The sequence below is a fragment of the Tamandua tetradactyla genome, chromosome 1, assembly GCF_023851605.1.
Source record: "Tamandua tetradactyla isolate mTamTet1 chromosome 1, mTamTet1.pri, whole genome shotgun sequence".
Lineage (NCBI taxonomy): Eukaryota > Metazoa > Chordata > Mammalia > Pilosa > Myrmecophagidae > Tamandua > Tamandua tetradactyla.
In genome coordinates, this window is record NC_135327.1 from 47,458,263 (window position 1) to 47,482,147 (window position 23,885).

The 23,885-nt window shown below is 35.6% G+C and overlaps 1 protein-coding gene and 1 non-coding gene across 9 annotated transcripts in view; one reads left to right on the forward strand and one right to left on the reverse strand.

Annotated features, from left to right (window-relative positions):
- Positions 1-23,885, forward strand: part of TASP1 (taspase 1) — a 490,143-nt gene that overhangs the window by 197,571 nt on the left and 268,687 nt on the right. For all 8 annotated transcript variants that reach the window (XR_013157441.1, XR_013157446.1, XM_077115178.1 and 5 more), the window contains exon 11: positions 20,135-20,245. Coding sequence is in view for 6 of the 8 variants with exons in the window: in XM_077115178.1 (XP_076971293.1) it covers positions 20,135-20,245 (111 nt within the window). In the remaining 2 variants the exon portion in view is untranslated. The remainder of the gene's footprint in view (positions 1-20,134; positions 20,246-23,885) is intronic.
- On the reverse strand, positions 3,704-3,810 carry LOC143653010 (U6 spliceosomal RNA). Its single transcript, XR_013161010.1, has one exon. It is a non-coding gene; the product is annotated as a U6 spliceosomal RNA (small nuclear RNA).

Here is a 23,885-nt window from a genome sequence, read left to right on the forward strand (position 1 = left end):
CTAAATTAATGATTTAAACAGTAGCTTCATTATTTTAAAATAGCTATATAAAATTCTAATGTGTGGTCGTCTAGCCCCCTAGAGTGATCATTGAGTTATTTCCTGATTTTTTTGCTCTTCTAAGTAGTCCTGCAGTGATTTTCTTATAAATAGGTTTTGTGTATTTGTCTGTTTCCTTATAAATTCTTGGAAATGTAATTTCTGACTCAAAAGAAATGGCCATTTTTAAGAATTTAGGTAGACATTTATTAATATATCTCCTTTTCCAAAAAATCGAGAGCTAAGAATTTTTTAATGGAGAAGTTAGATGTTTTATTATTATTAAAGGGCTTCTTCTTTTGCTGCAAGGCTGTTACTTCACTGTATGAAAATAGCACCGGCAAATGTGGTATACTACTGTTTCTTACCTGATAGTATACAACTAAAAGTTATCTCCACTCCAAGTTATTTCCAGTGAAAATATGAAAATATTTTGACCCAAATCCAGGGATTGATGTAAGCAAGTAACAATATCATGTAAGGCTTAAGATAACAGTTACCCATGAATTACATAATTTTTACAAGTAGTCTTTACTTCAGATAATTTCATAAATTCTGAATATAATAACTAGATCCTAATCTAAATCACTGGGTGGTGTGAAAAAGATGCAAATCATGTTTATCTTCTATCATTAGAAAGATAAGGAATATTTTCTTTCAATAGCATAGTTGGAATGAGTGGTTTCTGTTTTCCTATTGGTGTTGCTAAAAATTGCTATTATAAATTTCTATCCACCGGTAGTTTAAAAATATTGCTGGATTAAGTTGTTCCAGACTAGTTTATTTAGGGGTTCTTTGGTTTATTTAGTATGTTTAGAATAAATAATTCTTCAAGAAATTTTATGTATGTCTCATATGCTTCTTTACTCATTAGTTCATGAATTCTGAAGGATTATTCTGTGTATCTTGATCGGCCAACCATCTCCATAGCAAGATTTGTTGACAAGTCCTGGATTTTCTGCAAGAGCTTCATTAATTTCTTTTACTTCTCCTGATAGAGGAGAATAAAGTTCACTAGCAGCCTTCACATTTTCCAAAGCACCAAATTCCTCTTATGTTCAATTTTGTCCTAACCTCAGGAAGACTACAGCAAATGACATCTCCCAAAGCTTCCTGTGCAAAATTGCTAATTCCCACTGTTTCAGTGGGAACATTTTCTGTTATTATCCATTAATGTTTGTGAATTTCTGCACCCAGAGCAGAGCGGGGCCAGCATGCAGAGTCGGGAAGGAGGTTGCCTCCAGCCCACAGTACCGCCACCTGCAAGATGTGGTAGGTGCCAAGGCCTTGCGCAAGTTGCAGACTGGTCTGTATGTTCCCTGCCCTGCACATTGCCATGTTCGCAGGAGTGCTAAAAACTAAGAATTTTTAATTTGTATTATCAGGTGCATATAAAAGAACATCTATATTATATATTTCAGCTATGAAGCATGAAAATAAAATCAAACCCTTTGAGTTTCCCATTGATTTAATGCGAACACTAATAATCTGTTTGAATCTGTTCCTATACTATCCCAAATCCTGAGCTCTCCTCCAGAGATAACCACTATCCTGAATTCTGTGTATAATTCCCTTGCTTAATAAAACAGCTTAATAAAATATTTTTGCATCCTAAATAATATTTTATTTAGTTCTGTGGTTTTCATTGAGCTAGAAGAGCCTGGTATCATATGGTATATAGTCTTCTGTGACTTGCGTCTTTCACTAAATACTGTATTTCTAGAGAATTTGTCCATATAATTGCACTTAACTCTAGTCCATTTATTTGTTAATGCAATTTCATTGAGATATTTTCACACCAGTGCATTTATTTTAACTCTTATATTTCACTTTGTGACTATATCCCAGAATTTTATTATTTCTCCTGCATTTATTTTATTAGCTGTAATTCTTCCAAAAAGAACACCTTTCCCCTCATCTATTTGGCTACCCAGAGGTAAAATTCATACAGAAATGGCAGGAAAAATGCTCACATTTTTATTTATATATCCATTTTTTGAACAATGAGTTGATGCCCTGTCAGTTTCCAAAGTTTCTCAGTTAGGTTTTTTTCTTTTATATATTTATTTTTACCTATTTATTTAGTCATATATGAAATTATAAATTTGTAAATTTTATATTCCATATATATATATACTTGATATTTTCTAATCAATTGCATCCATTATTTCTTCTCTTATATTTGGAAGCTCTATTAGGTTCATACACATTTAGGATTATTATGTCTTCTTGACCTCAATTGGCACTTTAATCATAATAAAATGTCTTTAGATATTTTATTTGTCTTTAGATAATCCTCTTTATCTTAACATTTACTTTATTTAATATTAATATAATCATAACAGCTTTCTCATTCTTAGTGCTTATCTGGTAGATGATTTTCTACCCTTTTACTTTTTAAAATTTAAGTTTTTTTTTATATTTATCTACCCTTTTACTTTTAATCTATCTTGTCTTTATATTCAAGTATGTTTCTTATAAACTATAATTGGGCTCCTTTTTAAAAATTATTATTTTCTTAATCCAAATTAACAACCTATACTTTTTACATGCACTATTTAGTTCATTAACATTTAGTGTAATCATTGATGTGATTGAGCTAAATCTCCCATCTTGTTTTTTGTTTTCTATGTGTTCTTTCTTTGTTCCTCTAGTCCTCTTTTTCCTGTCTTCCTTTGGGTTAATTTAGTAATTTTTTTCTCCTCTATTGATTTGTTTTTTTTGCTATACTTTGTTTTTTTGTATGGTTGCTCTGGATATCACAATACGCACCATTAATTTTTCATAGCCTACTGTAGAATAATAATATTTTTCCTCAAAAACTAAAACTTTTTACTAGTGTACCTCCATTTTTTCTCCTACCTTTTGAGTTCTTGGCATATATTTTAATGTATGTGTTAATTTACGAATCAAATTATACGCTATTTTTATTTTTGCTTCAAGTCAGTTGTCTTTTTAAGAAATTTACACACACATGTACATACACTATAAAGAGTACTTTTCTGTTTTTGTATTTACTTAGTTTCTCTTTCTGATGCTCTTTCTCCGTTTTCAAAAATCAGGCCTCTACCTGGTATTTTTCCCTTTAGCCTAAATAATGTCTTTCTTATAGTGCAGCATTTTTCATAGCTCAGGTTTGATGGCAATGAGTCTTCTTGGCTGTGTCTATCTGAAATGTCTTTATTCCTCCCTCTGTTTTTTGAAGGGTATTTTTTTCTGCATAGAGTATTCTAGCTTGACTGTTGTATCTTTCAATAATTTAGAAATGTATTTCCATTGTCTTTCAGCTCCATTGTTTCAGGTAAAAAGTTTTTCAGTTGCCCACCTGCATGTAATATGTCTTTCTTTCTTCCTTTTATTTCTTCCTGTCTCTTTTTTATATTTTATCTTTGATTTTCAGAAGTTTATGTTATCCCTAGTGTGCCATTCTTAGTATTTATCCTGCTTGACTCTTTGCTAAACCTCTTGGGTCATTGGGTTGATGTCATTTATCAAATTTGAAAAATTCTCAAATTTTTCATCATATATGATGAGAATTTTTCATCATATATTTCTTCTGCCCTGTTCTGTCCTGTACTTCTGGGTCTGAAATTATATGATTCAATATTGCTTTTCAAATCTGGGATGTCCTGTCCATTTTTATTCTTTTTCTTTTTTTTTTTTATAAAATATGGAACACTTCACAAATTTGCGTGTCATCCTTGTGCGGGGGCCATGCTAATCTTCTCTGTTTCATTCTGATTTTAGTATATGTGCTGCCTAAGTGAGCATGTCCTGTCCATTTTTTATTCATTCTTTTTCTGTTTGTGTTTAAGTTTGGATAATTTCTCTTGACTCAGGTTCACTCATTTTTTTCTTTTGCTGTCTCCTCTTTGCTGTTAAGCCCAATGAATGATTTTTCATTGTTGATACTGTATTTTTTATTTTCAGTATTTCCATTTTGTTCATTTTTTTACATTTTCTCTGTTGAAAATTTCCATTGTTTCCATAAATGTTTTCCACCTTTTCTACTAGATACTTTCATATGTTCATTATTGTTAGCTTTAAAGTTCATAATGCTAATTCCATCAGCTGGGCCATTCGTAATTGGCTTCTATTGACAGTTCCTTCTCTTGGTTTTGGATTTCATTTTCTGGCTTTTTCATATGTGTCATAATTATTGATTGTATGCCAAGCATTGTGTTTAAAAATCAGAAGACTCTGGTGGGACATGACTCCCAGGCATCAGCCTGCGCCTGGCACCATGAAATTGATAATGCCTACCTGACCAAAAGGAAGAAGAGAGATGTAGCAAAATAAGGTGTCAGTGGCTAAGAGATTTCAAATAGAGTCAGGAGGCTATTCTGGAGGTTATTCTTATGCAAGCTTCAGCTAGATATTGATAATTATCATGGTATTCCAAGCCCCTACTGGAAGAAGTATTCCCTTAATCCCTAAAGAACACCTATGTCTCTATATGAGACTCTAAAAATTTTAGTCATTAAGTTTGTTTTTTAGAAAACTATAACCTCCAGATGGGGTTCCTAGGCCAGATAAGCCCTGAAATCCAGAGTTACCAGTCTCTCCAAGAGCATCAACCAGTTGCTTCCCCTTATCAAGTGATGTTAACACCCCAAGTGAAGTTAAAATGGTCATTGCCCAAATATTCTTAAAGATTATAGAAATATCAAAGGAGAAGGAGGAGTTGTAACAGAGAAAATAGGATTTATCAAATGAGTATGATTACTGAATCATTGTCTTGATATTTCCTTTTAGTCTCTGGTGTCTTAGAGCAGCTAGAAGGAAAAACCTGTAATTGTGGAACTGTAACCCATACCATACTTTGAAATTTATTCTAAAACTACTTATTACAATGTACTTAGAAATGTATTGCTTTTTTGTATATATGTAATATTTCACAATACAAAATATTAAAAAAAAAGAAGACTGTGAAGAAAATATTTAATATAAATAAGGGAACTACTGCTTCTTCTTATATGCATGTAATGTGAGGGATTAGGTCAGTCTTATCTGTATTTGAGGTGAAGCTGGGTGGTGTTACAGTAGCAGATACAGTTCACTGCTGACTTTCAGTGTCCAACAGAAGTTGGCATCTGAGTATCATTGAGACTCCAGAGATCTCTTTAACTTTTGTAGCCCAGCTGTCAGCTTTTAATATCATTGAACTTCTCTCTTTTCACCCCCTCTCTTTTACAGCCTGATGGTCAATTTATGGGCCACTAGGGAGATTCCACCCCTCACCCCCATCTTTCTGCACCTTGTGAGATCTTCTGTCTTGCTGCCCTGCCCCATGCTTTGGAAAGCTGTTGCACTATACTCAGGGAAGGCCTATTGTGATCCTGAGGGAGATTTCTCAGTTCTACTGCCCTTCTCCCATCCTTTGATAGGTGATGCCTTGCATTCAGTGATGACTCTGTGCATCCCAGTTTGACAGTGGGGAGGCTCTCTTTCAGTTCTCCTGCCCTGTTCCCAGCCTTCAGCATGCTGCTGCTTTGTACTTAGGGAAGGACTGTAGCTTTAGGGTTTGGCTGTCTCTCAGCATTCCTACCCAGTCTCGGATCTTTGTAGCGCTTTCTGAAAGCCTACAAGAAAGAGTTGGTGAATGGATTCAGACTTGCTCAGTGAATAGGGCTTTCTGCATTCTAATTCATGATGCCAGCTGATGTGTGGTCTTTATAACATTTGTCAAAGTTCAGTTAGTTTTTCCTTATCCCTATGTATGGCAGTTCTTCTCATCAGGGATAAAAGGGGCCATAGGCCTCTTCTCACCTAGTAATGTCTTGTCCATTTCTAATATTTAGTTCATTGCAATATGCTTGCATCCTCATCTCCCTGAGTTGTTTTTTTTTTTAAACTATAATTTTGTAACTTGTCTGGATTGTTCTCATTGTTAGAGTGAGTGAATTTCTCTGTCCTAACTAGAAGTGGAAATCCTAGGAATCATTTTTGTTGACTTATAAAACATAAAAAAATTGAAATAATATTCTTGTAGGTTAAATTTTGTTTGCATTTTTGTTGGTCAACAAAGTCTCTTCAAATTGGCTTCTGTGTCTTTGACGTAACTATCTTTAAGTTTCTTTGCTTTTAGTATCCAGATATCTCATACTCCTCCTGGATGCTTCTTTAGCTAGACCTGGAACAGACATTTCTCTAGGAATCTTTCTTTCTAGTGGTATAATTCTAATATGATAATCTGATGTGATAATTTGATTTTAGTGTCTTTTACTGCAGTTTCCACATTAGCTTCCCAGTGACGGTAGTGTCATTCTTGCCTTTGTTACATAAAGTTCAGGGTCCCAACAATGAGCATTTTTATTGAAAATCAAAATGTAATTTAAAAACAGTGATTTGGCCTACTGATCTATAATGATGGACTTGTAAATTTTTCAGTTTTTTTTTTTTACATGGGCAGGCACCGGGAATTGAACCCAGGTCTCTGACATGGCAGGCGAGAATTCTGCCACTGAACCACCGTTGCCTACCCTGGACTTATAGATTTTTAATGAAATTATAACTCTTGGGTTTTTAACTTGGAATTTGTGGATCTTATGGACTCTATACATGCCTTTTCATGGAGGATTCTGTGAATTTATTGAGATTGTGTGCACAATTTTAGGTGATATATTATCTTCTCGTGCCTAGGAGAAATTAGGAAGCATTGCTTAGAGAAATAGATGATCTTAGAGGTAACAATGGATAAATATATAAATGGATTTCTCACCTAAATTAAGTTAAAAGTAATACAGGTAAATGCTTGTCCTTTTAATAGTATTATTTCCTAATAACAATGTTAAGTGAAAATCCTGAAAAGTGCTTATTTTGTACATTTGTCTTTTGCTACATGGCTCATTTGGGGTGCCCTAACTGTGTTTTACTTTCCATTCTTTTGTCTGCTTATATGAAAATGTTATTGTTAGTAAATAGCTCTAGGCCAATTTCTGTGTAATTATTTTTAAGTTCTTCTCTAATCTAGACAAATGGATGTGATTACTATTCCCTCTTCCCTCCTTCAGAACTTTGGTGTCTTTCCCCTAACTTAGAGCTACCACCCTTGATTCTGTGCTGAGTAGAGAAAGGGAATAGCAATGTCTGGTGAGCAGTTTTAAGGCATTCTTTTTCCATCATGCTTTATGAGGCCTTTATAACTTAATGTTGTTTTTAAACAAAATGATCCCTACTCTTAATATAGCTTTAATACTGATAACATGATTTATGTTGTCTCTCCTTTCCACAGAGAAGTTTATTGAAAAATAACATCAGCTCAACTTCCTTTTTCAGTTTTTAAAGGCACCATGGTCATTCACATCACCCCATAAACCACTTCTATATTCTAAGTCAGTAAGGAACAGATTAATTAAATGTTAAACATATACGACTGGTTTAGGAGTTAGAGGTTAAATTTATGATATAGCTGTCTAGGTCATGCTTTTTCTGTTTGTGGGCTTTTATGACTTATTGATCTGCATACTGAAATACTTATTTTACTTTTTAAAATCTGTAGGTGTTTCTTACCACATCTTGACTTTTTAAAAAGAAGTTTGAGATATATTCACACACCTTAACAATTCATCCAAAGTATACAATCAGTGGCTCTCAGTATTATTACAATCTTGTGCATTTGTCACCACAGTCAGTTTTAGAACATCTTCGTTACTACAGATAGAAAAACCCCTTAAACCATACCCCTTATATGCTCTTATTATTGGCAACATTGATGTGGAACCTGTGTGTTACAATTGATAAGAGAATATTAAAATATTACTGTTAAATATAAACCGTAATTTGCATAGTTGCGTAGTTTGCATTTTCCCTGTATACCTTCCTATGATTAACATTTTGTAATAGTGACTTACATATGTTCTAGTTCATGAAAGAATAAACTTATATCTATATAAGTTTATATATAAATAAGTTTATATATATAAACATATGTTTATTTATTTATATTAACCACAATCATCATCCACAACAGGGTTCACTGTGTTACACAACCCCATGTGTTATCCTCTAAGTTTCCTTTTAGTGACATTCAGAACCCTAAACTTCTCCTTTCAACCACATTCACACTCATAATTCAGCACTGTTAAACTCACTGTAAGATGCTGCCATCACCTCTATCCATTTACAGACCTTTACAACCAACCTAATAAAAAATTCTGCGCAAATTAAGCATCAGCTCCACATCTCTACCCTCATTCTATGTCCGGTTAACTTATATTCTAGATTCTATCTCTATAAATTTGCTTATTGTAATTAGTTCATATTAGTGAGATTATACAATATTTGTTTTTTTGTGTCTGGGTTTTTTCATCAACATAATGTCCTCAGGATTCATTCATGTCACGTGCATCAAGAATTATATTGCATCATATGTATATATCTCATTTTGTTTATCCTTTCATCCATTAATTGTCACTTGGGTTGCTTCCATCTTTTGACAGTTGTAAATAATGCCTCTTTGAACATCAGTGTGCAAATGTCTGTTCACATCCCTGCTTCCAGTTCTTCTGGGAATATGCCACTGTGGAATTGCTAGATCATATGACAATTCTATACTGAGCTTCCTGAGGAACCACCAAACTGTCTTTCACAAAGGAGTATACCATTTTCCATTCCCACCAGCACGACTGAGCATTCCTGTTACTCCATGTCCTCTCCAACACTTGTAGTTTTCTTTTTTTTTTTTTTTTTTGATAGTGACCATTCTGGTAGGCATGAAATGATATCTCATTGTGGTTTTTACTTGTATATCCTTAATAGCTGTTGATGTTGAGAATCTTTTTAGCCTTTTTAGCCATTTGTATTTCCTCTTTAGAAAGATGTTTATTTAAGCCTTTGACCCATTTTTTTAAAATTGGGTTGTGTTTTTATCATTGAATTGTAGAACATCTCTCTGTATTCTGGATGTTAAACTGTTATCAGATATGTGGTTTTAAAGCATTTTCTCCCTTTGAATAGACTATCTTTTCACAAAGTCCTTTGAACCACAAAAATGTTCAATTTTGAGGCAGTTCCATTTATCTTTGTTTTCTTTATTGCTTGGGTATAAAGTCTAGGAAACCATTGCCTACTACAAGATATTGAAGAGACTTCCCTACATTTTGTTTTAGGAGTTTTATGGACCTGGCTTTTATATCTAGGTCTTTAATCTATTTTGAGTTCATGTTTGTATACGGTGTGAGATAGAGGTCCTCTTTCTCTCTTTTGGATATGGATATCTAGTTGTTTGATTTGTTGAAGAGACTGTTCTGTTCCAGTTGAGTGGACTTGGGAGCCTTGTCAAAAACCAATTGACTGGGCAGTGCAATAGTGACTCAGGCAGAATTATTGCCTGCTATGCTAGAGACCTAGGTTTGTTTCCCAGTGCCTGCCCATATATAAATAAATTAATTAATAAAATAAATTTTAAAAACCCAATTGACTATAGATCTGAGGGTCTATTTTGGAACTCTCAATTCAATTCCATTGGTTGATATATCTATCTTTATACCAGGACCATGCTGGTTTGACCACTGTGGCTTTGAAATATGCTTTAATGTCAGGAAGATTTGAGCCCTCCAACTTCATTCTTCTTTTTCCAAGATGTTTATAGCTATAAAGGCCCCTTACCCTTCCAAATAAATTTGGCTTTTCCACTTCTGCAAAGTAAGCTGTTGGAATTTTTATTGGGATTGCGTTGAATCATCTATAAATCAATTTGGGTAGAATTGACACCTTAATGATATTTATTCTTTTAAATCCATGAACATAGAGCATCCTCCCATTTATTTAGTTCTTCTTTGATTTCTCTTGGCAGTGTTTTGTAGTTTTCCATGTACAGTTCCTTTACATCCTTGGTTAAAATTTAATTATTTATTTTTTATTGATATGTATTATACATTCATACATCCTTGGTTTAATTTATTCCTAGATATTTGATTCTTTTAGTTGCTATTGTCAGTGGAATTTTAAAAATTGATTTCCTCCTCAGATTGCTGACCATCAGGGAACAAGCATGTTACTTAGAGTCACAAAACTTTAGTCTTAGAATCTTAGGTCTGCTGATTCAGTTTTTAAATTTATTAAATATCTGCCTCACAATTTATTTTAGTCTTAATGAGATATTTGTAAAAGTACCAGATACCCAGTAATTGATCAATTAATAGTGAATCAGTGCTTTAGTGAATTTTTCTTTCCCCTTAAAAAATAAAGCTCTTTGTAGTGGAATTTATTCTACGTATATTTTTGTTTCACTATTTTAAAAGGGTTTTCTTATAAGAAGCCTCCCCATAACAAGCCTCTTAAGTAAATTTTAACCAGAAAGTTATTTAAGTTTGATGAATAGCTATAAATATTTAGTCTTGTGAATAATTCAAAGCCATTTAAGCTAAGGCATTTATTTTTTTCAAATGAGGAAACTGAGGCCAAGAGCTCTTACTGACTTATTTCAGGTGTCACTGCTGGAGCAGCTTTTGTTCTTCTGTGGTTCATCTGTCTAATGGAACTGGATCCACATAGAAGTTTGGCAAGGGCACTAACTGAACTCATTACAAACTGTTGTTTCTTTTATGACTGCTGTCCTAGTAACTTCTCAGGCTTGATAAGTAATCCTTATACATGTTATATGTTTCCCGGACAAATGCAATAGTGGTGATAGAATTCCAGGGGCACTATCATAGCTAAGAATATCACTTCTAGTGGGGCTAGTTACCTCTTTAATTTTTCCCTACCTGGGACCATTTGCCTGTGGTATCCTAATTAGAATATTGTCATTCCTATACTAAATTTGTTAATTTAGAACAGAAATTAAGATCCTACTTCATCATTTGTGTTCACATTCAAAATGAATATCAGGTAAATTCCCACACTGAGTTGTGACTTTAAGAAAGAGAAGGGGCAAGGGAAAGTAGGAGTAGCTCTAGGCACTGATATGACAAATTTGTTGAGCCATTATTTCATTACTAATTTTTGTTGAAGCTTTTCTTTTTTGTTTGTTTTGTTTTCTTTGAAACTGGTTTTATTCTTAGCAAGTATTTACTTTCACGCAACTGAAACTTTTCTCATTTATGTAGCTACTACTTATTCAGACAGTTCAATATGTTTGTCTATACCTTCTCAATAAATTGGCAACAAAGGTACTAGCTAATGAATAGTGAGCATTTAGTATATGTAGTGTATGCCTAGTGTCGTAAATGCCTACAATGTGACCATCACCAGTGCTCTTAATGAAATACTTTCCAGTGTTTAATTATAACTGTTCTAATGTATCATTTTTCAATATTTTGAGTAATTATGCTAAAGCATAGATCAAGCACATCCTAGTTGTCAGAGATAGTATCTCTGGGGGTTCATTGTAAATTGATTTTTCTTTTGGCAATTATTTATCAAAGAAAAAATAGAAAAGCTTGAGTTGTTTTTGATAGGTTATTTAGAAATATCCAAAGAATGATGATAGGTTATATATAGCGAGTACTGAATATTTGGGAAATTTAGATGTATGTTGATGAGCTGTAACCTTTGGACTTGACTATATTAGACATTTTTGCCATTTATTCCATGTCCTTATAAAGCTCCTAGTGTTTTCTTCATGTATATAATAGATTCCAGGTTTGATAACCGTGGGGACACTAAGACTGAAATTACGTGTGTTCTATCACTTTTAAGACAACTCTCGCTTTAATTTCACAAGACAGGCTTGAAAACCAGAAGTAACCTAACTCCAAAATTGGCAGTAAATCCTCCGACAGGGAAAAGGTGACGTACTGTGTAATAAATCCCTTTGTTGAAAAAGAGATGTTGCAGTAGTGGAAACTGAAATGCCAAATGTTTCCTTTTAAATTTGGAAAGGCCTTTCCTCATTACTTGTCTGTCCCTGTGGACATCTAACAGGGGATGTGTTGAAAGATTTTTTCAGATGCCCACTAGCTTCAGTGAGAGTGAATGACAGTATTTATAAGATGACATACATGCTACAAAAAAATCATCAGTAATCCTTGGGCATGTGTGCTATGCCAGTGGTTCTGAATGTGAGCTTTTGTTACTGTGGATGCTGAACTCTTGATGTATGCAGGTTTCCTAGAAATGTGGTATATATCTCTCCTATGAATCCAACTTCACTTTTCTCCCTCTGGGGGAATCTTTTTATCAGAATTGAGGTTACAAAGTTTTACAAAAAAAAAGTGTCCAATAGGGGAGAAAAATCTGTGAGATTATGATTTATACTTAGAAATCCTAATCTCATTTTGAGATCCTGGGGAGGAATAACATCACAATCCTCAACCATTTGAAAATTTGTCTACCTCAAAAACCAGGTTCATAAAGGCTTTTAGGTTTTTGCTTTGTAATAATTTGGATCCAACAACCACCCCTGCTGTTCCCATTAAATGAGACAGATAAAAAGGAAAAAAAAAAAACCTTGAGATGCAATGAGTATATATTTTAAATGTATAACCAGAGTTGGTAAATTTTTCTTATTGTGCTTATTGCTGCAGCCTTTTTTTTTTTTTTTCCTTAACTTTTGGAGCTAACACATGATTTGGTAGTATGATTTTATTGAGCTGTGACATTACATATTTTTAATTGTCCAAATTTGAAAGATGCTTTTGTCACTGCAGCTAAAAGAACTGAGTGTGTGATGTAGTCAGATGAAATAAAACATAGGGAGCATCTGTTGGTGTTGACTCTTAACAAATTGTGAACTCTCAGATAGGGAGGTGAAGTGCATGGTACCTAATTCTATTAAGAATAAGCCTGTCTTGCTTTAATATCTTGCTTCAAGAGAAAATATTGTGAATGCAGGAGTAGGATTGTTATATTTAAGTCAGGTAGTAAACCTGTTGGGAAAGAAAGGGTATACATTATAGAAATTGTAGAATATAACAAAAGGAATAAATAGTAATAATCAGGTATTATACACAATCCCTGGATAACTACAGTTAAAGTGTTTCCTGCCCAACTAAGAAAAATCTTTAGCATATTATTTGTTTTGTTCTGATAGTGGAAGGTTTACCCAGGTGGTCTTTTGAGCCTATGTGAAGGCTCAGCTTGCTTTGAAGCAGTAACCTTCAGAATTGCAGATCAAAGGATAAACTAAACTTTTAAATTCTATTTCAGGTTCTCAATGATGATTGTCTGGCTAGCTGGGAATCACTTTGTCCTAGCAGAAGGATAATGCAGAGAATAAGAATAAAAGATACAGTAAAATAACAGAAAATATCTTTCTCAAAGTGGTTATTATCCTTATTGTAGCATTTAAGTGCCTACAATGTGCCCATCCCCATGCTAAATGTTTCATGTCCATTGTGTTATTCTGTCCTCACAGCAACACCATGAATTACTTGGTACCCCCATTCCCCATTTTACAGCAGGTAAAACTGAGGTTTAAATAAAGAACCCCAAAGTCCCCAGCTATATTCAAATGTGGGATCTCATTACAGAAGTAGCCTGTAGGGCCTTTAACCTTAAGCTAGAGGGGTGTGTGTGTGTGTGTGTGTGTGCGTGTGTATGCACACATGAGCGAGAGTGAGGGTGAGGGCGACAGTGAGACCAGGAACGAAAGGGAATGGGGAGAGGGGAAGAGATACAGATATATGGAGGGAGGGAATGAGAGAATGAAAATTATAATTGAATCAATAAAACATACGGACTGTCTTCCTGTAGGCAAGACACTGCTACATACCCCAAAATTAGATTTTTTCTTTAATAAAGATACAGAAACTCTGTTGTGATGTGTGTTCACTAGAGAAATAATGGCATTGTTGGACAGTTAAATGAGGGAAAATTAAAGATACTCTTAACTCTTCTCATTTCCTCAGAGTTTTGCTAACTTTTTCTGGATTCTGAACAAACTCACAAACAGTCATAATAAAGATGGCCTCCCTGAAGTGGTTTCACATGGGCTGAAGGACATGCTCATTCTTTACATGGATAAAAGGGGCCCTTAAATATGTAAGACTCCATTTTTCAGGCAACATAAAGGATTTATTTTAACTAAATTACTCTCCTTAGTTAAACAAATTAAAAAGAAATTTGGTTGTTGGAAGCAATTAAATATATCATGGGTTTCCCAAAATAACTCAGTTAACGATCAGACCACATGATCTTTTTCATGTATTGCCGCTAATGGTGTCTGATGAATACATCTACATGAATTTATCGGAAATTATAGTTAACTCAGCACAGAGTTGCATGTTTTAGCTGGAGGAAGTAGCTAGAAGTCTTCTTTCAGTTAAAGTTTCCTGAGCCATTTTCTTTCACTAATAAAGAGCCCATTATTAATATTAAGAATGCATTTGGCCTTAAAGAACACAACCCAATTACAGTGGTTTAAACAGATCTTTGTTTTTTGTTTTGTTTTTAAGTCCCATCCAACAAGAAGTCAAGGATGTGGGAATTGGTGACAGGGTGAAAAAAATTACTGGGGGCTGGTCAGCTTGCCCAGCAGACCTGTTGGGTACCATGGTCTGTTCTTTTTCTTCTACCTTCCTGAGTAGGTAGGCCTTCATGGTCCTGGGTGTTACCAGGTTACTGTGGCTGCTGTGGATGTGATATGTGCCACTCTCAGGCTAAAGTGGTAAAATAGCTTTGGGTGGCCTCTAGCTCTCTGGTGGGGAAACTGTGTGATCCCTGTGGTACGTTTACAGATGATGGAGCCTCTCTCAACTTAGATTTGCTTCTGAGTGACTGCATGGAGTAAATCTCCTTGGTGACCCAGGTTCAATCTATAACATTAATAGGAATTATATTTTAGTTGTGTTAAACCACTGAGATTTGGGGCTTATTTGTTTTACAGTCTAGCGTAACTATTCTGACTGATATATCAGGTTGGACTTTTGTCAGACAACTTCAGTGAAATGAGGGAAAGAAGGAGGATTTCAGGAGTAAAGAAATGTTATAATTTGATGAATCATGGAATTTTAGTTGGAGAAGGAGGAAAGTGAAGCATAGTGAAAAAGCAGGAGAATTAATGGATTGCAGTTTTTGGCAGAATGGAAATGTTGCACTTGGAGTGTTCAGAGAGATGAACTGGAAAAATAGGAGGGGTGAGAAACTGCACTTGAGCTCATGAGGAAATTATTATCACTGATAATGTCATAGTCAAGGGAGTGAGTTTTTGAGTTTCATGGATGACAAGTTCATATGAGGAGAGGATATTACAGAATGTAGAAGCCAAGATATCCAGAGGATCATCTAGGTAGATAAAAAGAATCAGTAGGAATTCTGGCAAAGAGCAGTGTTGGACAGAGTAGAAATGAGCCAGGGGCTAAAGTCTCTAAGGAATAGGGTTGTCTTTATCTGTTGAAACTGTCTTTATTTCTAATTCTGGAAAGTAGGTTCTTTGTAGATGATCTGCCTTTTCTTTCTGGTTAGTTTTTAATATTTTCTCTTTGTCTTTGGTTCAGAGCTTCACTATGATTTACTTAAGCACGGGTTTGTATTTGTTTCTCTTTTTTGGAAATGTTTTCATCTTCAATTAAAGGGTTTATCTAAAACTTAAATTCTGTGAAATTCTTATTTTTTTGGTTGTCAGATATTAGTGATCCTTCCCCATCCTTTCTCTTTCAAATGGCCTGTTAATGTGTTGGTTATTCTCATATTTGTGCTCCAGGCTTCTTCTTTTCATCTATGTCATTCTTGGGGTGGGGTGGGGTATCATTCTAGGTTGCTTTTTAGTATTTTTCTTCAGATCGATCTTCCAGTTCTCTCTCCAACTGTCTCTCATGATGCTTGCTATATTCATTGAGTTTTTTAACAGCATTTGTACTATTACTTTGAGAAGTTCCATTTGGTTTCTTGAAAATTTTGAGCCTTCCCCCCAATCCCACCTCCATTCACAAATTGCTCTTATTTTTTTAAAAAAATCATGCTCCATCTTCTTTTATATCTTTGTACTACAGGTTGTTCTATATAGATCTGGGCAAACTACAACCAAAGTATGCCATTGTCTGTTTTTGTATGACCTGTGAGCGAAGAATAAACCTTTAAGCAATCACTAGAAAAGGAAAGAGATAAATATGTGCCATGTCACATGCAGCCTATAAATACTAAAATATTTACTGACTGTGGTAGTTAGGTTCAGGTGTCAAGTTGGCCAGGTGAACGTGCTTAGTTCTGTTGCTGTGGACATGAGCCAATGGTACTGAACTTCATCTGTTGCTCATTACCTCTGCAGTTGGCTAAGAGGCATGCCTGCTGTAATGAATGATGTTTGATTTAATTGGCTGGTGCTTAAATGAGAGAGTTCAACGTAGCATGGCACAGAGCAGCTCAGCATACCTCATCTCGGCACTCGCAGCTCAGTCCAGGCCTTTGGAGATGCAGATAGGCATCATCCTAGGGAAAGATGTTGGAACCCAGAGGTCTGGAGAGAAGGCCAGCAGAGATCTCCCTGTGCCTTCCCATGTAAGAAAGAACCTCAGTTGAAAGTTAGCTGCCTTTCCTCTGAAGAACTATACGTTAACTAAATAAATCCCCTTTTATTGAAAGCCAGTCCATCTCTGATTTGTTGCATTCCGGTAGCTAGAACACTGACCCTTTCCAGAGCAACTTTGCTGACTCCTTTTTTTATCACCTTTGCTTCGTGATATGATAATCCCCTTGTTTTTTTTTTTTGCATCTGCTCATTCTTTTTTATGGTTTTGTGTGTGTGTGTGTGTGTGTGTGTGTGTGTATGTGTGTGTGTGGTTGAGAGAAGAGCCATTTGTAGTGTTTTTATCATGAGTTCATCTTTTTTGTGGGTTTGTGAAAGGTTAAGGATCTCCAGAAGAGTGGTAGTGTGTTATGATTTTGAGGTCTTTGGTTGTGGGGTACACTGTAACAGAAAGCGTTCTAGGGAAGAGTAAGCCGGCTGAGCTAAACAATGGGGTAAACAGGAGATGACCTGACTATAGAGACTGTCTCTCAGAGGGCTGAGCGCCAAGATTCTCTTCTTAATCCCTGAGGTTAGTTTGCAGGCTACACAATCCAGGAAACTGGCATCTGGAATGGCCAGGATGAAAGTTGAATGAGTATTAAGTAGCCAGGCAGGGGTCCAACACCTTTGGGGAGGTCTGATAATATGCAGCAGCATATTAACTGTAGATTTTTTTTTACGTGAGCAGGCACCAGGAACCGAACCCGGGTCCTTGGGCATGGCAGGCAAGCACTCTTACCTGCTGAGCCACTGTGGCTTGCCCGTTAACTGTAGATTTTTACCAAATGCCTTTTACTCCTGGGAATTGATTGGATTTGAGTGTAATTTACTTCATAGGAGATACATAATATCTGCTTGTATCTTTTTGTGATATTAGCAGCCATTGATAATTATTGCCTATATCAGTTATTATGTTATGGGTTACAAATGGTTATATTCTAATTCTGTTAATTTCTTCATTTATTAACTGGGATACATCTTAAAAAAAATTTTCCTTCATAAACTCATTGGTTGCCTTGTAACCATATGAAAGACAGAAATGCTTGATTGTCTCCTTTCAGTTTTCAGAATAATTAATTGGTCCTCTAGAATCCTCCAAAGTTGGCCAATGCTTTTTAGAACTTAAGTTATGAATTCTTTGTGTTTCATCCTCTTCATTTGTCATCGTATTGATGCTAAATAACTGCATTTTTTCTAAGTTCTTATAGAACTTGCTATTAATCACTTTTCCTAGGTTTGTAGATAATCCATCATTCTATGTATAATCTATCTTTTTTGCCAAGATCTGAGAACATAAATATGCTCATACTTGCAAGAACAAGGACAAAAGGAGGATATAACTAAGGGCTTATTTCTAATATCTGTGAATAAATAGTAGAACTGTTTACCTTTGAATCACACTTCAGCTATATGGCATCATATTCTAAGAACCCTTGGAATTTTGTGGGTAAAACCACAGAACTCAAATTCTTCTTTGATTTGGAACCTGCAAGAGAATAGACTTTTGGTGCCATGGTTGTTATGTTAGGGGTGATATATGTCAGAAAATTGAAGCCATAATTTTAAATTTCATGGTTAAAAAAAGCAATCGTTGGAAAATCCTATATAGTCCTGTATAACAACACAGGAAAAAGTCTCCCTGACACACATTGTGTACTTTGATGTAATGTTAACTTCATGTGGTTTAGCTCTTTGACTTGAGGCATGTGTACATAACCTTCTGAACACTCATTTGGCTTATAATAAGCCAATTTCCTAACAATTATTATTGTCTCAAAGTATAATGTTTCACTTTTCAACATCAAATATGTACACAGAGGGAATTAAACTTTATATAGTTTCGTGAGCTTAGCACAATATCTCTACATAGTAAAAGTCAAAAATTGTTTCTTTTCTGTTAGTTTTATTGCTGCTTTTGTCCTGATTATAAAAATAATATTGCAAAAATCTAACAAGATAGGGATCACCCATAATCCTGCCCACAAAGTTATTTATTAAATTACATATCTTTCTCTAAGTAGACATCCACAAAGAGATATTTACATCTTGAAGGATGTTTAGATTTTACAAAAAAATGCAGTGAGGTTATCTCAAAGCCAGGTGATTTTTTTAAACTCTTTTTCACACTTTTCTTAACTAAATTTTTGGCAATCAGTGCATATTGTGTATGTATACATAATATATCACATATGTATACATTTGTAAGTGCATGTATATTTAATTAAGGAGAAGGACAGAGAAGAGAAAGAAGAAAGAGGGGAGAGGAGAGGAAAGGTGTACATATGCATAGAAACTTTCTGAAATGAAAGGCACCAACATGGTTTAACAATTACAGATATTTTTCTTAGGGAGATTTGTTGTTTGTGTCTAACCTCTGTCACAATACAGATTAGTTAAACAAAAGTGTATATCAAATCAGTTTTAGTGTTGGTTTTAGTTTCATGAACTTAAGAATTTTTTACACGTTATTTAAATGAGGTTGTTTCATTAACAAACTATGTCCATATATTTCTTTTTGCTTAGAACCCCTTTCCCCCCAATTTACCAGTATATCGTGTGTGAGAATGCGTGTTGATGTGTACATGGAGATTAATGACATGGAAAAAAGTTACCTTTTCCTGGTCCTGTGAGGGAGTCTGAGTGTATCCTGGAGATGTTCTTTCTTTTGCTCTGATCCTTTGGAGCGTAGAGTTGAAGTGTTTTTCTTTAGTCTTATTAAATGCTTGGGTCATCTGATACCCTTTACTTGTTATGAGCATTAAGAAAATAAATGATTCATTATTTAAAGTAATTCTTATCCTCATTAACTGTGGCACTATCAGTCAAGATCACCATTTATTAAACAGAAGTTTACAATAAAAGCATTCAACAACAACAACAACAAAAAAAATAGAGGATCTGATTTTTCTAATAAACATAATACCTTTGGCAGCAGTAATTTTTAAGGAAAAAATATTTAAATGAAATATTTTAAAGATGTTGTGTATCTTTAGTTTCTGCCAAAACTGCTAAAATTACTAGATTGCTCATAGAAATCATTTCATCTATCACTGAATTTTTCTCCAACATAACTACTTCTTAAGTTATGCATAAGGGTTTTTGATGCTAGTGACACAAGAAAGGTGTTCTTGTGTGAATGAGACACTGACATTTATTAAGTCCATTCTTCACCTGTTGATATGTGGTAGGCATTGCAGAGGAAAGGAGATGGGGGAAATTCAGGCTTCCCCTGGATGCCTGGAATTCTACCCTGTGTCCAGTTTTGCTGGTTGCTGGGGGGGAAATGGCTAATTGCCATAAATGTTCACTGACTGGGAGACTAATGCCGATTGATTGCAATTAAATAAATAAATGATAAAACAAAGGTCTTTGATAATCCACAATGAAAATGAGGCAGAGCCATAGGATATTACTAGCTGGAAAATCTGAATTTCTGTATTATGTAAAGCATTCCTATGAAAAAGAATTTTCCCTTTGTTTTTCTGTTTCCTTTTGTGATTAGATAATAGTGTATTTCTTTGGTTTCAGTTGTCTCATTACTAAAATTACCAGATTGCCTATAGAAATTATTTCATTCATCACTGAATTATTCTCTAACATAACTACTTTTTAAGGAATGCATAAGTGATTTTTAATGCTAGTGAGATAAGAAGGGCATTTAGTGCTGCTCTTCCTCAACTGTTCTTGTTTTCTTTGGATTTCCAGGATGTGGAGAGCATCTTGTTCGCACCATACTGGCAAGAGAGTGTTCACTCGCTTTGCAAGCTGAAGATGCTCACCAAGCTTTATTGGAGACTATGCAAAACAAGTTTATTGGTAAGTAAAATGTTAATAAAATTACATCCTTCTAAATATAGATCACTAGTATGTAAATTCCATGAGGCAGTTACCTCATTTGTATCTCTGGACCCAACTCCAGGCCTACCTTAGAGTTAGGCCCTCAATTAATATTGGTTGTGAAAAGAAATTCCATTACAGTAGATGCAACAGCGTGAAATTTGCTATGTAACTAAACTAATACCCAAACCAAGAGAATTGTCCAGTATTAGATTGATATGCAGTAGAATAAAATTCTAGTAAAACAAAATACAAGAAACAACCTCCTTAAAAGGCTTTTTAAATTAAAATATGACTTTTTTTTAAAGTTAGTTTTTTTTTTAAAAATTATAGTTTTTATAATTATAAGATATTTCTGTAGCCAGTGCTGCTATAGATAGTTGTATGTGTTGAAATCCTGCCTGGGCTCCATTGACCAAGCTAGATAACCTGATTTGAGGCTGCATTTGTCTGTAAAAGGTTTTGTTTAGCCTAGCACTGGCCATATACATAGTTCTTTTGTGGGTTAAAACAGTTTGACATAGGTTTCCCCTTCATTTAATATGTGTTTATTGAGCTCACCATCATGTAAAGACCTGTGAATTTGTGTAAAAAAAATATAAACATAAATTAGGAGACTAAGCCACGAGCATATAAGATAATTAGCATGAAAGGGTATCACAGTGTTAGCTTGGTGATATCCCAACTAGAAAATTAAGGCAGGATACAACACTTAGAAAAGTAATCAATGAAGGAAGAAATAACCCCAAAAGACTCAAGGGCAGGGGCAGGGTCTTAAAATTGGCCCCAGAAGGATCTGGGATAAGTGAGGGAGGTGGAGGTAGCGATGTGAACAACAACATGAAGATGGCATTAGGCATGGTGAGGGCAAGAGACCCACATGTATCTTACCTGGAGGGGAGTATTCCTGATAAGAAGTAGGGTGAATGGTCCACGTGAAGCCAGGTCACAGAGAGTCTTAAAATCTCAGTGTAGGCATTCATGCTCTCTTTGTAGAAAGGAGGGAATGTTTATGACTTCTGGAGGTGACAAAATGATTTTGGGTAATGTTTATGGGGTAGATCTAAGGTTGTCCAAAACCATCACTATACAAGAAAAATATAAGGGGCTGCAGATGAGCCTGGGGATGGAGAGGAAATTATGAGATTTGAGGGAAGTATTTCCTGATCTGATTAATTGATGGAATATAGTTCAGCGGACTAAAAAGAAATATTAATGGACTTAAGTTTTGAGACTAGGGGGATGTAGCACTCTGGATCTAATCAGATGATAGAAACCATGCAAGTGAAATGGAAGGTTTGATATAAAGCATTTTAACTATGATAAAAGAGTAATTATAAGATATAAGAAAATACTATATGATACCCCAGGGCTGAGAGAGAGGGTGTCCAACAAAGGGCAAACTTGGAAGGGGCTCAGATCTCATCAAGTAGGTGTGGTTCTACCAGATAGTAGAGAAGTTTGCTGGTTTAGTCAGACTGGGCCTGGTCTGGAGTTGCTGGGCAAACAATAGACAGTCCTTGAGAGTGGCATCAGGAGAGTAAATGAGCAACAACTTGATGGAGCAGGCCTACAATGGGAGTGTAGGCATTGGAGAGTGCAAAAAACCTTCTTGGCATATAGTCAACCCACAGGAAACTTGCAGAAGGAATGACTTCTCAGTGTGTGACCCTCAGGGCTACAGTTAGCAGCCTGCAGCCTGTGTGGAGTCTTGCAGAGGGAATTCTGCAAGGCCACTGGGATTCTGGTTTCTCTGACGAGAGGGCTGTGCAAAGGGTATTTCCAGGGCCAGGCTGCAAGGTTACAGAGGGACTGTTTCCTGGGTATTCTTTTTTGCAGTACCACACTGCCTTTCTCAAAAGTAACACAAGTGAAGAGAATGGAAGCTCCAGGAATCAGTTCCCCCCGCAAAACAACAGTTGACCTGGCAGGAACTGTCTGAATCAACTATTTTGCAAATCTGGAGTCTAGTGGAACACCATACAGTATCCAAGGAAGAGAGGAAAGAAGCGGCTTGTAAATTCCAGTAAATACCTATGAATTTCACCCTCTCTGCAGCAGGAGACCATCTCCCATCACCCAGTCTTATGGCAGGCAGCAGTGTGGACTGCAGCTCGGGCTGCTTACATAGGTTTTTGGTGCCAGGATGGCACATAAAGACTTCATCCTCTAAACTTCAGGGAGTTATAGTATGATTACTAATTGCTTTTGATCAGCCACTCCTGATCACTGGGCACTGGCTCTGAGGGTGGCCATTGTTTCAACCCCCTCAGGCAAAAGCAGCAGAGAAATCTTAAAGACAGTACCCTTCCTCAAGCTACGGAAAACTGTTAAAGAGCCCCGTTAACTGGGGCTGAATCTGAATCAAGAAAACACAGAATCGAAACCTATAGGTGAAGCTCCTGGTACCCTTGCCAGCTCCACAATACAGGACAGAGCCAGTTTGTACTCTGATTGTAGGTCCCTTGCCCTGTTCCAGAGGGAGCAGAGTAAACCCTGTGCACATACTGGGGTACCTCTTTGTTACTTCTAATCGACTGGAAAGAAATTTGAAAAATTGAATTGGGTAACTTGTCTTGGGCTCAACCTTTCACAGTTTGTGCTGAAGGCAAAGAAGCATGTTGCATACATTAAAGCAGTGAAAGAGACAGTTGATTTGAGGTGGCCTGGGGTGGTAAAGGACTACCTGCAAGTCACACAGTAGAGCGCCCAGGAGGGGATAGAAGTCTATTGCAAAGAGACATGAGGGTGCATTCATTCAAAGACCTATAGACAGTTGAATTCCCAAGGCCACTAGCAAGCACAAGCCCAGGTTAATAAGTGGGTTCCCTAGCTCTGTTCAGGCTCAGATAAGACCGGCACTTTGCATTTGCCTTAGGCTAATCTTCTTAATAGGAGGAGTAACTTCTGAAGGAGGCCACCAATGAAAGAGGAGCCAGTTTTCAAAGACTGTGCTGTATATGATGCTTTTTGCTTTGCTTTGTTTGTTTTGATTAGTTCCTGGCATTCAAGAAAATCTCTGTCATGTCTGTACTTGGATACAGACTTAAAGAACCGACAGCTCAGGGATTAAATTCCAGAGTTAATGCTTTAGAATACTAAAATACAGAATGCAACTAAAGAACCCAAGACAAACAACGGAACAGGAAATGATGGCCCATAAAAAGGAACAAGAAAAAAAAATCCAGAAATCATCAATGAAGAGGATCAGATTTGGACTTACTGGACAAAGACTTTTTAAAAAATGTTCCTATTAACAAAGGATCAAATTAAAAATCATCCATAATATACTCAAGTAGATAAAGAAAATATGGAGAAAAAACTACAGTATATGAGAAAGTCTATGGATGAACAATATAGGAATCTCTTTGAGATAGGAATCAAACAGAAACACTGAGGTTGAAGACCATGGAACCAAAATGAAAAATTCCCTAGAAGGCTTCAACAGCAGAATGGAGCTGTCCAAAGGAAGAACCCATGAACTTGAAGACAAGGCAGTTGAAATGATTCAAGCTGAGAAGCAGAATGTATTTCATGGTTTCATAATTTGTTCATTCCCTTACTGAGAGAGAGATAAATTGCATGTAATTTTTGTCTGTATCATTTTCCCATGTGTGAA